Raw genomic sequence first — 17,013 nt, 5'->3', positions numbered from 1 at the left:
TAGTGCGGAGTTAAAATGAACCTGAGTTAGGATGGCTGAAAGTTTTATGCCTCTAGAATATAAGGCTCTGTCGAGAAATGGTGGGATTTGAAAGGTCCCAATGAAATTGAAGCTGGGCGAGTAAATTTGGCTAGAAGATCGCTACGAGAGTGAGGGTGTAACCATGTTGGCTTGTTGTGGTGTGGACCAAAGGCACGAGTCATCCCACAAGTGCGATGCAATAAGTGTTTGTGCAGATGGTAATAAGCCAATCACTTATGCCACGCACCGTGGGTGATGACGAGCGTCGATTAATGGTTCGCGACTTTAAGCGAAATGGTAGGACCCTTGACTCGCGGTAGGGTTTAATAGCCAAGGTAAGGTCTAGCATGGGGCATGATTGTGAAGGCCGAAATGAGGTGAAGATCTGAAAGGGGTTGCTCAGTAAAGAGTTCCCTGGTATGGGTATGAGACCCTACTAGCGTGCAATATCGGCCAGTAAGGAAGGCCAAAGTACTTCTGTGTGCTTATGTGAAAAACTCCTAGTTGGGAGAAGGTAGTGGCCCGAGCATGGTTAAGCTCGAGGTGAAAATGTCATGGTGCGTGCATCGCCAAGCTCGAGGTGGACTCAAGTAGTGCACGTGTGATTGAAATGTGAAATTGCCTAGCATGGTGTTGGGTATGTCGATTATGTGTAATCATATCGATAAATGAGGGTCGGCTGGTCAAAGTAGAAGACCATGTATGAAATGGTCGAAGTTGGCAGGATGGGCCAAATGGGTGCTTCCCATGTAGTGCTAGCGTGATAAGTTGATCGGTAATGAGAGATTGCCATGAGGATCAACTCAAGTTATGCATGTGTGTGATTAATGGCGATATGCCATAGTGGAATAGGTGCCAGAGTGTTTTGTGGGCACTAGAAGAGACATTGCGACTGATGATCAGTGTTAAAACGTTGCTGGTTGGACCAGCGTAAAATCGTGGCCATGTGTGTTTGGCAATGGGAAACGTTGCCGTGTGTGATCGGCGTAAAATCGTAGTAGACTGATCAGTGATGCAATGTTAGCGAGAGTTCATTTCGATTGATGGGAAAATAGGAAGTAAACTGCAAAGCGATGCTTCGAGGCATAGAAAATCCATCAGGAGATGGATATCGTTGCAGTAAGCATGACCAGCGACCAGTGGTGCGGTTTGGCGAGAGGCCAAAGCGGTATTTAGTTGGCGAATGTCCTCAAGAGACGGATGACCAAATGCCTAGGTGAATCCTTGAGGTGGGAATAACCCGAGGAAAAAGGCTGAGAATTAGTTCGGCTATGAGATTCTCGAGCAAGGGATTCAGAGAGTAGCCTAAGAACGTGATTGTCTTGGGCAAGAGATTAAGGTAAAGTGAATTTCGAGGACAAAATTCTTTAAGGAGGGTGGAATGTAATACCCGGTATTACATGGTATTGAAAATAAATAATTTTTGGATTATTTTGTCAGGACCTCGGGTGGTCCGAAAAGCCCAAGGGTCAATCTCGATAAATTAATTAATAAAATTACCGAATTGGCGACTGGGAGTGCCTTGGGACTTGGATGTCCAGGGAAGAGGGCAAGAGATTGACGAGCGTCTCAAGATGAGATTAATGACGCTGGAAGCGGTCCGACTGGGAATAATTTTCGGAATAAATTCTGTATAAGCCCGAGTGGGTGCCAATACCGAATAGTCGTAGGGAACCTCTTGGAAGCTAAGGGGACCTTAGGGGTGGTTCGGTTTTCTAAGTAAGGCAACCCTTAAGTGTTTTCGGGTCGAATAAAGGTTCTGTGCAGGTGTAGAGGCGAAAACGAGATTCTCGAGTAGATGCTGGTTATTAATTTTCAAAGAATCAAGAATTTGTGTGGGTTAATAATAATTGATTTAGGTCTTGGAGGGCCCAAATGGCATTATTAAAAATTCCTAAGTGAATTAAGGGGTTCTCTAGTGCAATTAATGAGGATTAATGGGGTTATTTTGTAATTATATATATATATATATGAATAGGCGCGTCTGTGAGGAAGCTTCAAGGAAGCTTCCTAGTCTCTCAAATTTGAAATAACCGAATGGAGTAAAGCAGAAAGGGAGAACAGAGATCGAGAGAGAGAGAGAGCTGATGTGAGAAAGGGAGAGCATGAGAAAGAGAGAGATAGCGATCGGGAGAGATAAGGGAGGCTGATGGCTGGCCGGCCATAGATGCCGAGCAGGGCAGCCAACAAGCGGCGGTGGCGCGGGAGTGAGCTGAGGCGGCCGGCGGGTTACGTGAGCAGCAGCTGTAGGCGATAATGGCGGCGGAGGCTACCTGGTGCAACGGCGAACGCAGCTGGGTCGCGCTTGGAAGGCCTGGCCGAGGCCCTTGCAGCGAAGGCTAGGGTCGGCGAGGTCGTTGCGATGGCTAACGACCAACGGTGGCAGTCGCATGGTGGTGGAGGCAGCCGGACGCAAGCCTGGGCGCTGGCAGCGGCGGCGGGCAGTGCAACAATGGCCGGCAACAGCGTGCACAGGGGTGGCGTCCAGAGGAAGAAGAAGAACAGTAGCTGCGCGGGAAAGGATAGGAGGAAAGAAAATAAAGAGAAAAGAAAAAATAGAAAAGAAAAGAAAAAGAAATATGGAAAATTCTGGAAAATAGGAGAAAATCCAGAAAAATTCCAGAAAATGGGGGAAAAGTCTGGAAAGTAATTTGGGGCTCGAGGAGTGGGCCGGAGGTTCGATATGGGAATCCGAGGGCATTATGGCGATCCAATAGGCGATGCCAATGTGGGCGATTAGCCGATTTTCTCTTCCATATTAACTGAGGTGAGTTATTTAATTCTTTTCAAAATATTTCTTTTATGTGAAATATTAAATTGTGTAGAGTAATTAATTGTTGAATTAAACCCTGGGTCGGGGTTGTTTGGAAATTATTGACGGCTGGTGTATGCTGTGGTTAGTGTTGTTTGGAGACATTGTTGTAGATGATGCAAGACCATATGCAAGCATGGATGGTGACGGGAGGCTGTTGTGGCAATTAGCTTGTTGCCTGAGATATGCTGTTGTGTAATATCCTGTAATTTTTATATGTATTCATGTAATTGAATGTAAACGATATTGAGCACTAGATGTATTTAATTGTTGAAATCATCGTAATGTGGTAAATGATTGTGAGATTGTTCGTGGTATATGGCTTAGTTGGAGAAGCCGAGTTTCGGACCGAGTAAAGATCAACAAGGTATCTTCTCATAAATCCCCAATACTCAGCGAAGTATTTGTATGCTAGCTTTGTGCCTGGGTCACCTCTGGCTTGCTATGGGGCGAGCTGAAGAGAGGTGAAGCTCACTCGGGTTTCGGGTCTTGATCCGCTGGATTTTTCTTGTTTGAGTTAGGACCGATTCCTGAGTGGAGCGAAGGAAAGGACAAAGCCTAGTTCCCACCTAGGGCGTTTTTTGTTGAAACATAGTCCAACCCTTCAGTTGTGGTTTGTCGGGTGAGTAATCCGGTCGATTATTTACCGGTGGCGCCCGCAAGTGGGAGCGGGTCGTTACAACCCTTCAGGAAGGTTTTCACCAATTGAGCCCACTGTAGGTAGTTGCGCCCATCCAACCGATAAGATTGGTGTAACCCTAGTAAGTCCCCAGTGACCAAACTTCCTATCGGAGTATCACCCATATGGGGTCCTTCTAGAGATGACGGGTCTTTCTTAGATGTTTCAGACATGGTTAGAGGAAGAGACGAAGAGGGCTATTGCAATCAAGGTAGGAACCGAATGAAATGGTTGAAGCAGCATTGCAGCTGGAACTTAAAATAAATCGGAAGAGCTAGAACAACAATGAAGGCTGAGCAAACAAAGGCTTAGAAGAGATTTAGAGACATGGCTCTGTTACCATGAAGAAATCCTTGAAGGAATGGGATTTCTAAGTTTTCTATATTAGCAAAAAACTTTACAAACGGAACCTGTTTTTCTATGAATACACCATGTTTTTAAATACAAGAGAATTCTATCATCTATCTCCTAAAAACTAGGAATTAGAAATACAAAATACAACAAATTAAGTTGAGAATTTTTCTCTGAAATCTTCTCCTAAAATTTAGGAGATAATGCAGCTAAATCCTTTCCTATTTTTTAGGACTTGCTTTGGCTAGTCTTTATCTTCTTTTAAATCTTTTCCGCCAACAGTTTCCTTATACCTCTTCAAGGGAAGGAGGCAGCACTTGGAGCAGGATTTGGTGAGAGCTTTTTAGACCCATACTGTTAACAAACTTAAAGTTTGACATCATAATTACTTGGGATAGAAACAATACTAAACGTCACTATCTTGTCAATCAAAGAATAAAGAATAAAGAATTCTTAACATATTTTTCTGGCAAACTAATTTATCCCAAATTTTTCAATAAGAGACTTCAAGATTCTAGTCAAACCCATTCAGAATTCTACTTAGCAGGCTATAGATGACTCCACACTGCTGGACTTGGACTGTATTGATTCTTATTTTCTTCATTGACATTTAGTATTTTTTTTTATCAATATAGTTAATATTAACCCAATCAAATAAAATGCTGAAGGTGTTCTAATCTCTTCTGTCCATTATTCAATAGATCACCATGAGGACTCTATTTTGAGTTACTCTAATTCCATTTTATTGTCTCTATATATAAGCACTATAACCTAACATCATCTATATAAATTTAATCTAAAAGAAACAAAGACCAAAGCAGGATTTGTTGAATTATGGCAGTCACACTTGCCCATAAAAAAAAGTTATAATTCATGGGAGAACTCAAAAGTAGCCATATGGGATTAAGGCTTGATATCTTGTTATTTTATGGAAAAATTTAAAAATAAATATAAAATAAAAAAGAAGAAATCAAAAACACAGACAACAGGAAAACATGAAGTAATAAACTGAGAACTTCATGCAACAATATTGAAAGTCAGAATTAATTAAGCAATACCGTCACATCTGAAAAGCCAACAAAGCTATCAAGTTCGCCAAAATGAGCCTGAACAGGTGCCTTGGCATTTGATGGATCTGCAAGCTGTGAGGAAGGAACTCCATAGAATGCTACAACAGCATCAACCTCAGGGACCAAGACAGAACTAGCAATAGATAGAGCACCACCCATGCAGAATCCAGTTACACCAACCTAGTTACAACAAAATAACCAGAACTTATTTAAACTGACAGAGTGAGCTATCCATGGTGTCAGGTAGAAAAGTTCAATTTTAGCAGATGTAAATTGGCAAGGTAAGCATGAAATATTTCATCAAACAGAAGTCACTAAAGAATATGCATCTTATATATTGAACTGCCATTCAATAGTTTCTAATCCTGCCCAAATACGTGATCGAAGAGATGGAGCAGTTAATCATAAATTACTTATGGAGTGGTAATGAGGCAGATTCTAACAAAACAAAGGTGGCGTGGCAAGAGATTTGTTGCCCCAAAGAGCAGGGGGGCCTAGGTTTGAAGCCCCTATATATTTGGAACCAAGCCTTGGACACCAAGTTAATTTGACGGTTTCTCTTAGGTGATAGGGATTCCCTTTGGGTTAAATGGGTGCATACATATCAGGTTAGAGGGGCGTGTTTCTGGCTTCCTACAACACCCTATCACAGCCCATGGTAGTAGAGAAAGTTGCTCTCGCTAAGGGGTGTTATGAGAACCCGAGTTGGATAGAGGATTGGAGATGGTTGTAATACGTTTCTTTGGCATGATCAGTGGCATCCCTTAAGTGTGCTCATTGATCGTTTCTCTCGCCAATTGCCTCGGCAATTAGGCATTTCAATTTTAGCTAAGGTAGCGGATATTATTAAGGATGGCTCTTGGATCTGGCCGGAGACTTCTTTTTCCCTGGATTCCGATCTGATACATAGCCACCTCCCTAGCCTTCCTCGATTTGAGCACCGAGATGAGCCGTGTTGGCTCTCGGCCTTCAACAGGGCCTTTTCTGTCAAGGCAGCATTCCAAGATCTCCAGGTTCAGCGCCCTTGGGTCCCTTGGTTTAGGCTAGTTTGATCTTTTGTGGGTAGATATCCCAGCCCATATGTTTATCCTCTAGTTAGCGATTCGGGAGCATTTATCTACACTTGATTGTACTAACCTGTTTTTGTCTTTCCCGAATAGATGTTTCCTTTACAGGGAAAATGCAGAAAGTCATAGCCATCTTGCACAGAAGAAGAGGAAGAAGAAGGGAAAGGGGTATTTCCTTGCACGCAATCAAAGGAATGGCGGCAATGACTAGTAGCAAGATTATCAAAGTGGAAGGAAAAGTGCAAGACAACACTCTTATGGTCTTAATAGACAATGGGAGTACCCACAATTTCATTGATGAGGGAACAACCAAGAGGATGAAGTAGCCATTGGCCAACAGACAACCCCTGTCCATGATAGTAGCTAATGGAAGTAAAGTGATTAGCAAATCCACATGCTTGGGATTTTGCTAGGAAATGCAAGGAGAAGAATACCAAGCTGATTTGAGGTTACTGAAGTTGGGAGGATGCCGCAATATACTTGGGGTCGATTAGATGAGGGGAGTAAGTCCAATCAGTTTCGATTTCCATAAAATGGAGGTGACCCTAGAGAAGGAAGGAATGAGAATGGTGTTGTAGGGAAATATGGAACTAGGATCGTGCAAGTTAATCAAGGGGAAGAAATTGTAGTAGCTATTCAGAAAGGTGGTGTTCCAAGTAGCTCAATTGTTTTCAATCGAAGCTACTGAGTAGATGGAGAAACGAAGTGAAGAGGGTCCTGAACATGGAAGCCTGATAGGACTTAATTGTATACATTTTTTTATCCTAAGCTTGTGCTATTTTTCCTACTTAAAATGTGTGTTATATGGATTTTACATAATTTGAATATCTTTTTGTAAGAATCAAGCAAAGGAGATGAATTAAAAAAAAATTGGTCTTTAAAGAAGATATTATAAATTAATTTATAATGTTAATTTTATAATTAATATTATAATACAATAAGAAAATTAATAATTAATAAATTGGCAGCAGCAATTGAAGGCAATTGGGAGAAGCCAAGAAGTGCAATTGGAGTTGAAGTCATACTGGAGGAAGATTAGGGAACAGTGCACCTATATATTAAATATTATAAAAATGGAACAAGGGAATAAAGGGGTTGGAATTGAAAGCCGCGGATAGAGGAAGAAATTGAGATACTGCACAGCAGGAAGAAAAAAATTGAAGAACAAAGAGGGGGAATAAAGAAATTGAAGAAGGTGCGGTTGAAGCGGGCAAGCAACAGCCAGATCTGTCCGACCCAGATCTGGTTCCAGATCTGGGCAAGAGGCTTCTTTCCTTCCTTCTTTTGAGTTTTTGTCTTGTTTTTCTTTGATTGATTAGGATTTCAATCATGCAGCAACTCTTAGTTGATTTTGAGAATATATTATTCATTATGAGTGGCTAAATAATTGTGTAGGGCTTCCTAAAGGATCCTATATCCATTGACACTTTATTAGTTTACTCAATTTTTGGTTGTGATTGTTACTTCAACTATGTTTATTTTGCTCTAAAGTTAATGCTTGTAATTGTTTGATCACCAATTACATGATTTGAGATTTCTTATGATGCTAGACATAGATAAGTAAAAAATAGACTCTTGGACAAAAAAACATGCGTTAATTGGGGAACACATTCACTTGATTACATGTGCAATCTTTGATTATATTTGTGATGAATATTTTCATATTATGAGTACCTATGCTTAATGTGTTCTCTAATTCTAATTCACATAGACATATAGTGAGTTAGGTTAGTTGAATAAACTTGTTAGACCTAGACATAGGCTAATAAATAAATTAGAGTGGTTGATTGATATAGTTTGTAACTTAATAAACCAAAGATTGAAATAATTCGATAAAGTGGATTTGCTAGGTGAATTTAGAAAACCGTAGGTCTTAATCAATTGAATTTTAATTTTTAAGTGATTGTTTGTTCTTTAATTTGTTTCTTTCTAGTGCATAATTTAGGGTTAGACTTCTTTTGAGTGATCAATTGTCCAAATATAGTTAATTGTGACTAATTTTATTAATTAAGAGGTTTAGTTACCAATATGTGTGGGAACAATCTTTACTCATCATTTTACTTGTTTTGACTGCGTATACTTGCATCTTATTCATGGGTTACATAAAATCACGAACAAAGCCAACCATCTAAAGCCATTTGGCAGGTACACAAATTGGCCCTCTTTGATGCATTATTAGTTGAATACCAAGACCTCTTCGTAGAACCTAAATCTCTACCCCCCAAAAGATCCTTGGACCACACAGTACCCCTTCAACCTAATGTTGAACCAATAAACATTAGGTCCTACAGATACCCACCCAAACTCAAAATCGAGATTGAAAAACTTGTGAAGGAAATGTTGGACCAATCTGTCATAGACCTAGCCACAGCCCATTTGCTTCACCCGTCCTATTGGTTAAGAAAAAAGATGGTACACAACATTTTTGTATTGATTATAGACAACTTAATGTTATTACTGTTAAGGATAAATTTCCAATCCCAACACTGAGGACCTATTAGATGAGCTCAAAACGCTTCTATATTCTCAAAATTTGACCTAAGGTTAAGATACCATCAAATTCAGATGGATCCAAAAGGCATATCCAAAACAGCCTTCAAGACTCACCATGGCCATTTTGAATTCACGATTATGCCTAACCAATGCCCCGGCCACATTCCAAGCTCTTATGAACCAAATTTTTGAACCCTACCTCATAAAATTTTTGTTGGTCTTCTTTGACAACATCCTAGTCTATAGTCCTTCCTTTGATCAACACCTAAACCACCTTAGGGCTACATCTGAGATCTTGAGATTCAACCAATTGTATATCAAGCAGTCAAAGTGTGATTTTGCACAAAAACATGTTGAATATCTGGGACATGTAATTTCAAGGGCTAGAGTGGGCATAGATCCCAAGAAGATTGAGGCTATAATGGCATGGCCTAAACCCACCAGCATCCGAGCACTAAGAGGGTTCCTAGGGCTCAACGGTTACTATCAGAGATTTGTGCAAAACTACAGATTGATCAGCAAGCCCATAACAGAATTGTTGAAGGAAGATGGCTTTAAGTGGAACCCTAAGGTTGAGGAGGCCTTTGAGTGGTTAAAGAAAGAACTAAGCGAAGTACCAGTGCTAGGTTTGCCTGACTTCAGCAAACCATTCGTGTTGGAAATCGATGCTACCAGCTATGGGATAGGGGTTGTTCTTTCCTGACCAAAGGGAGCGGTCGGAGACGGGGTCGTAATGGCAGGGCACGGGCTCCAGCGACGGGTCCGTCCGGGGGGCGACTGGCACCTGCAAGCACTCCGATGCTCGAGTGAGTAAGGGAGTAAAGCAATAGTAACATATCAGTAGGTCAGAAAGCAGAACATACCTTGACTCTGAAAAGAGCTAGTTGATATAAGGGAAGGAGACGTCCTCCTACATGCATGCGTCGTGCGTTTGCAGGTGATGGGACTAAGTATCCGATGCCAGTAGAGCTTCCCAGGTGGCGGCATGGTGGTGACGGGACCCTCATTAATATGGATGGGATCTATCATTAATGAGGATGAGATACGAGGCGGGTGCGCGGATACCCAGTAGAGGCTGCAATGATGTTGCGGCAGGTTGGCGCAGGACCAGGATGGGGTCGAGATCGGGCCATTAGGGATGGGCCGAGAGAGAGGACCAAGATTGGGCTCAGACCGAACGGTCCACAACCCCCCAGGTCGGATGCTCGAGAAGCGAGCGTTCGAGTTAGAGAAGGGAGGCCTGGGTAATTTGCTGCATACGCTAGTTTTGGAGATTTGGATTGTCATTAGGACCTAGTCGAGGTGGACGGCCGAGCAGACGCACGGTCTTGTTTGAATAGACGCTGGTTCTAAAGGCATTTGAAGTCGGTTTGGCCTCTATGGTAAAGTAATTTTCTTCGTGTGTTGATCCGTGACACGCGTGGTTTCGGGATTCGAGGCGTTATGGATGGGAGGGCCCAAGGCGATATCTGGGTGTGGTGGTCGGCTGGCTTATCTTGAACGCGTACCAACGAAGTTTTGTGTTGCCATTGGGACGTGTTCGGGGCATGGCCGAGCTTGGGTTCGATTTTTGCTACCCAAACTCGAAAGGCAGAGGAAGATACCGGGCTACCCTTGTCGAGGATTGAATACCTTTCTGGGGGTGGTGCTTCTGGCTATGGTTAGCCTCTCAATCCTCGCAAGATCAGGATTGGATTTGGAGGCAGGGAAAGTCCCCCCGATGTTCTGATATACGACGCGTGGAACTTTGGGGTATGGAGTGTCATGCCAGGGAGACGCAGTGCTTTAGGTATGAGCGACGGCTCATGATTTCCTTCGGGAGATTGAGTATGTGACAAGTTGCATGTCCCTAGCGTTTGCTAAGCGCCTAATAGTGTTTTGCTTTCTTCTGGATGCAACGTATGGGAATAGTATAAAGGGTGCATCCCCTCTCTTCTGGGTTTTCTATCGTTACTTCTTCTTCCTCCTTGCGTCAAAGGTGCGCTATTTTCTAAGTCTTTCTCTTTAACCATTTCTTTGGGCTCAATGGCTTCTTGTCCTAGTAGGGAAATGCTGAAGACTATCTTTGAGGGAAAGAGAGAAGTCTCTAGTGGCGCCAGCGAGGGAGATATCGCTCTCCCGACTGTTAGTCCTGTATCTTCCGTCGTTGCACCGATTCTTCCAATTGCTCCTGGTGCCGTTTCTGCGTTGCATTCCGATAGTCTTGTGTCACGATCCTAGGGTTTAGCCTAGGACTAGAATGGAAATCGGAATGATCCGATATAGTGAAGGTCAAGAACAGAATGTATAGAAGGGAAATTGAAGAAGAATGGAGGGAGAAAATTAGAGAGAATTGAGGGAGAATGGTAGAAGAATGAGGGAGAGGGAGAGAGATTATAGAGAAATTGAAATTTCAATTATCATTCAACATGAAAATCTCATCCATTTATAAGCATATTTGTTATTTGTCTCCTAACAGCGCCTTGCACATGCAACCATGCACCTAACTAATTGCTAAAATATCCAAAACAAACTATACTATCCTATTACAATAATACCCCTTTATTGCTCATAGGGTTATGACAATTCCCCCCTCCTTATGAGAGTTCTTGTCCCCAAGAACTTGCAACAAGTAGCTATGGCTCTTCATCCAATTCCAACATTCTCTATCTAGTTTATCCTTCTTTCCTTCTTCCTCCTTCTAGGTCTTCTTCTTCATTTTTAGGATCTCAATTGAAACAAAAATGATAATCATTGCAGACAAGGCTGCATCTTCCTCCAAAGAGTAACATACTATTTCCCTTGGGTTTGCAATAGCTACCAGATTAAGGTTGTTAGTACTCATAGTTTGGGGATCCAATATAATGCCAAAACCTGTCAATGTATTCATTGAAGCCACTCCTTGTCGCTGGTAGCAATTGAAATCTGCAACCCTACAGCCTTCAAATGTCAATCACTCCGAAACTCTAACCAACCAACTACCACATATATTCCCCTCTTCTCATCATCTTCAAAATTGGCAGCAATATGGTGGCATCGTTTAGCATCATCAAGTTTTCCTTCTGTTGGTGTTGTCTTCCTCTTATTGTTTGATAAAGAACCCTCCACGTTATCTAATCCTTCAGTCCATGCATTAGATGCCAAGGGTAACAAGTTGGCCTTGGTTTTGTTGGTCACTTGATCAAATACTTCCTAGCTTTCCTCTTGCAACATTTTGGTAATTGCCCTTTGATGTATTAATTCTTCTTCTATCTTGTCAATCTTAGTCAAATAATTTTTTTTCTAACTCCAAAACTCCTAGATACCTTTTGTTATCTTTATCATCCAGGTAGCTGCATCATTCAACTCTAGTTTTGGCCTTCCATGAGTATCATTTGGAACATCCTCATCAGGAACTTCATTTCCAAAGGAACTAATGTGTTCCTTTAATTCTCCTTTTGCATCTGCTGTCCTATCCACCTGATTGGTATCGATTTTCTTTGGATAAAGCCAATCATCTGATAGGCCCCTGGTCCATTGGACCTACCTGAGGCGGCCCAAGAGATAGAGGCAAGGGAGGGTAAAGTGAGGGGGGCTTGCGTAATAGCAAGCTGGGGTGGAGGGTGGTAAGGGAAATAGCTAGTTTGTGTGTAACAAACCAGCATGTGTTGCCAAAGGCAATTATGCTAAGTAGGATGGGGTATAAATAAGAGAAAGAGAGTGAGAGAGAGGGGTAGAATTTTGTAGAAGGATTCTAGAGAGTTGGGGCCTCTCGAATGCCCTGGGTGTTATTATTATTATTTTTTTTTTCTGTTTTTCCTTCTTGAGCTGTGTAATTTTCCAATCAGATTGGAGTGGTTCAATAGAAATTCAGTACAATTCGTTGGAATCCCAACATTTTGGTATTAGAGCAGTTGTCGATCATCATGGTAAACTTAAGCGAGAGAGTAGGGGACCTGGAGGAGAAGGTCAACACTATGAGGGGAGAGATTCAAACCATAGACTAGAATGTAGCAGAGATGCTTGAACAATTCGCCATCATGCGAACAAGGTGGGATGAACAGGAACGGGAGAGGAAGGCTAAGACCCATGGAGGCGAGTGGCCAACGGAGGTTACCCAAGATTCTGACGTGACCCCTGGAGTCGGCATGAACCGGAGAATGGAGGGTGGCGTGGGCGTGGGATAGCGACAGGAAGGGAGAGTTCGCCAACTGGAGATGCCGACCTGTGAGGGGGACAATCCGGACGAATGGATATTCCCGGCAGAGAGGTACTTCTCAATCAATCAGCTAACCGATGATGAGAAGATCGAGTCAGTTGCGTTGTGCTTCGAGGCAGGGGCCCTCGCTTGGTTTCAGTGGGAGTTCAGGCGCAGGGGAATTTGTAGTTGGGAGGGGCTCAAGCAAGGGATTCTTAACCGATTTTGTCCAACCCAAGAGGGGTCGCTAAAGGCGAGGTTCCTAGCTCTCCGGCAAGAAGGGACGGTCAAGGATTACAGGCTGATGTTCAAGACTTTGGTTGTGCCTGTGTCGGAAGTTTATGAGGCATTATTGGAAGGCCATTTCATAAATGGCCTTAAACCGGAAATAAGGGCTGAGATCAGGGTATTGTAGCTTAGGGGGTTGGATCGGATCATGTCGATGGCTCAATGTATGAGGATAAAAATGCAACCATGCTCAGTTGTAGTAGGACGTTCAGGCCAGCGAGGAGTAATTTTCCCACCCACCCTACAACCCACGTAAATCGACCCTCTCCCATACAGTCAAGAAGTCCGACTCCTCATTCGAGAGTCGTTAGTCAGGCGAGTAGCAAGCTGCCAATGGCTGGGAATGGCAGCAATGTCCCTTTTAAACGACTTAGCGAGGCCGAGTGGAAATCCAAAAAGGAGAAGGGCCTATGTTTTCGTTGTGATGAGAAATATTCTATAGGCCACCGATGTAAGAACAGGGAGCTGCAAGTTATGATGATTTATGATGAAGAAATGGAAGAGGAAGGAGTTGAGGCGGAAACAAGGGAAGGGAGGGAAGAAGAATTGGGGCAAGGGATCGAGGTCATTGAACTCTCAATGAATTCAGTTGTTGGATTGACAACGCTGCAAACAATGAAGCTGAAAGGGGATATTGAAGGGCAGCCAGTTATAGTGATTATTGATGGAGGGGCGACACATAATTTTATAGCAGCCAAGCTAGTGCAGCAGTTGGGGTTGCCAAGAACAGAAATTGCCGGGTATAGAGTGATTATGGGAATGGGAATGGCGATGCAAGGGACCGGCATCTGTAAGGGGGTGAAACTACATCTACAAAACCTACAAATTGTGGAGGATTTTTTACCTTTTGAGTTGGGTAGCTCGGATGTGATCTTAAGGATGAAGTGGTTAGTCGAAGTGGGGAAAATGGATGTGGATTGGAAAGCTTTAACAATGAAGTTTCAAGTGGGGGGTAACACTACAGGGAGAACCAAGCTTAAGTAAAACCATGGTGTCCTTGAAGGCCATGATGAAAGCTCTTAAGGGAAGTGGGGAGGGGATGCTGTTGGAATTGGGGACCATTACAGCAGAATTTGAAGAAAAACAATGGGAAATCCGAAGGATGTTGCAAAGGGTGCTGGAAGAGTTTGAAGGAGTATTTTCTACTCCCGAGGGGCTGCCACCATACAGGAAGAAGGACCATGCTATTAACCTGATTCTAGGGACTGCATCCGTACATGTGAGGCCCTACCATTACCCTTACATGCAAAAAAATGAGATTGAAAAACTGGTGGGTGAGATGTTGGGGGCTAGGATTGTTCAGCCAAGTCGCAGTCCATTTTCTAGCCCAGTGTTGTTGGTTAAGAAGAAGAATGGAGGATGGCAGTTTTGTGTCGATTATAGGGCCTTAAACAAAGTAACCATTCCCGACAAATTTCCTATACCGATGATTAAAGAGCTGTTGGACAAGCTACACGGGGCTATGGTTTTTACCAAGCTAGACCTAAAATCTGGTTACCATCAGATTATATTTAAGGCGGAAGATGTTCCCAAAACAGCTTTCCAGACACATGAGGGCCACTACGAGTTATTAGTTATGCGGTTCAAGTTGACAAACGCACCCGCAACTTTTCAATCGCTGATGAATGATATTTTCAGGGAGTATTTAAGGCGATTTGTATTGTTTTTTTTATGATATTTTGGTTTATAGTAGGAGTTTAGAGCAACACGCAAAGCACTTACGTTGTGTTTTAAAAGTGTTGGCAGAAAATCAACTTCTTGCTAATAGGAAAAAGTGCTTGTTTGGGCAATCGGAGGTTGAATATTTAGGCCACATCATTTCCCAACAAGGTGTGTCAACTGATCAGGTTAAGGTGCAAGCAATGGTAGAGTGGCCTACTCCTACAACAATGAAGGAATTGAGAGGCAAGACCCTTAATTGAACAATTAAGGAAGAAGAATTTTTATTGGGATGGGGAAGCCGAGCAAGCCTTCCAACAACTTAAGGCAAAGATGATTTCCCTGCCCATTCTAGCCTTTCCGGATTTTGGAAAACCTTTCGTGGTCGAGGCGGATGCCTCGGGGGAAGGCATGGGGGCTGTTTTAATGCAGGACCACCGACCAATTGCTTATTTCAGTCAAGCTTTCAGCCAATTAGGAAGGACGAAATTAGTTTATGAGCAGGAATTGATGGCCATAATCTTTACGGTGCAAAAATGGAGATATTATCTTTTAGGGAGTAAATTTGAGGTTTGGGCTGATTAAAAGAGCCTCAAATACTTGATGGAACAGTGGTTGGTGAGCCCCAAGTATCAGAGATGGATGGTAAAACTAATGGGATTTCAATTTGAGATACACTATAGGCCAGGATTGGAGAATAAGGCAACCGATGGGTTATCACGCATCAACCATACAACAACCTTAATGGCTTTGACAGTACCCAAAGTGGTCCAACTGGATCAATTGGCCCGAGAAGTGGAAGCAGATGACCAGGTGCAGCAAATTATTAAGGATTTGCAAATTGATCCTGCTTCCCAACCCAATTTTCAATGGGTGGGAAACCAACTGCTATACAAAGGAAGGTTATATTTACCGAAAGAGTCCTCTCTCGTTCCATTGATTCTACATGAGGGACAAGATGGCAGTCTCAGGGGTCATTCGGGGTTCTTGAAGACTTACAAACGAGTGGCAACCAGTGTCTATTGGCAAGGGATGAAGAAGAACATCCGTAAATATGTGAGTAGTTGTTCCGTTTGCCAATAGAACAAGTATTCAGCTTTGACACCTGGAGGATTACTGCAACCTCTTCCTATCCCTAATCAAGTTTGGGAAGATATTGCGATGGATTTCATTAAGGGGTTACCAAGGTCGGGCAAAATGGATTCAATATTGGTTGTAGTAGACCGAGTAAGTAAATATGGGCACTTTATCGGACTGAAACATCCCTTTATTGCAGGGGAAGTGGCTGGAAATTTTGTTAAGGAAAACGTAAGGTTACATGGCCTCCCAAGGTCCATTGTATCAGATAGGGACAAAATTTTCATGAGAAGATTTTGGGAGGAATTGTTCTACCTCCAAGGTACGAAACTAAATCGAAGCACCGCCTATCACCCACAAACTGATGGGCAAATTGAGGTACTGAATCAGACTTTGGAAACATACTTGCGCTGTTTTGCTTCCTCTCAACCGAAATCATGGTCCATGTGGCTACCTTGGGCTGAACTATGCTATAACACGTCCTACCATACAGCTTCAAGGAAGACCCCATTTCAGGTGGTGTATGGGAGAGAACCTCCAGCCTTGGTGAGGTTTGAAAGAGGTACCACGCCCGTATTAACGGTGGAACAACAACTGGTTGAACGGGATAAAATTTTGGATGACTTGAAGACACAATTGCTGAGGGCTCAATATGTAATGAAGAGAGGAGCTGATAGGAAGAGAAGAGAGGTAAAATTCAAAGTGGGGGACTTTGTCTACTTGAAATTGAGGCCATATCGTCAGAAATCGCTGGTTGGTTGCTCCAATGAGAAATTATCTCCTAGATTTTATGGTCCTTTTGAAGTTGAGAAGGAGGTAGGACCGGTTGCTTACAAATTGATACTGCCCTCCCATTGCAACATCCACCCTGTCTTCCATGTGTCTCAATTACGTGAGGCAAAAAGGGCATTACGGGCTAATGTGGAAGTTCCCAACCAACTGAGTGCAAATCTAGAGCTGTTGGTGGAGCCCGAGGCAGTTCTGGGGGTTCGATCTGGAACAGGAAGTAATCTTCAAGGCAGGGAAGTTTTAATTCAATGGAAGGGACTGCCCCCCTTTAGAAGCAACATGGGAACCGTTTGACCTCATTCGACATCAGTTTCCAAATTTTCACCTAGAGGACAAGGTGAAAGTGAGGGAGGGAGACAATGATAGGCCCCCAGTCCATTGGACCTACTAGAGGCAACCCAAGGGGCAGAGGCGAGGGGGGGTAAAGTGAGGGGGGCTTGCGTTACAACAAGCTGGGGGGGAGGGTAGTAAGGGAAATAGCTAATTTTGTGTGTAACAAACCAGCATGTGTTGCCAAAGGCAGTTATGCTGAGTAGGATGGGGTATAAATA

General features: G+C 43.0%; 1 protein-coding gene across 2 annotated transcripts in view; it reads right to left on the bottom strand.

Moving 5' to 3' along the window:
• LOC127808208 (uncharacterized) overlaps window positions 1-17,013 on the bottom strand; it is a 77,704-nt gene that overhangs the window by 42,291 nt on the left and 18,400 nt on the right. For both annotated transcript variants that reach the window (XM_052346633.1, XM_052346634.1), the window contains exon 4: window positions 4,922-5,113. In XM_052346633.1, the coding sequence (XP_052202593.1) occupies window positions 4,922-5,113 (192 nt within the window). The remainder of the gene's footprint in view (window positions 1-4,921; window positions 5,114-17,013) is intronic.

Source organism: Diospyros lotus, chromosome 8, assembly GCF_014633365.1.
Source record: "Diospyros lotus cultivar Yz01 chromosome 8, ASM1463336v1, whole genome shotgun sequence".
Taxonomy (NCBI): Eukaryota; Viridiplantae; Streptophyta; class Magnoliopsida; order Ericales; family Ebenaceae; genus Diospyros; species Diospyros lotus.
Note: the sequence above shows the minus strand (reverse complement) of the source record. Positions and strands in the feature narration are given on the sequence as shown.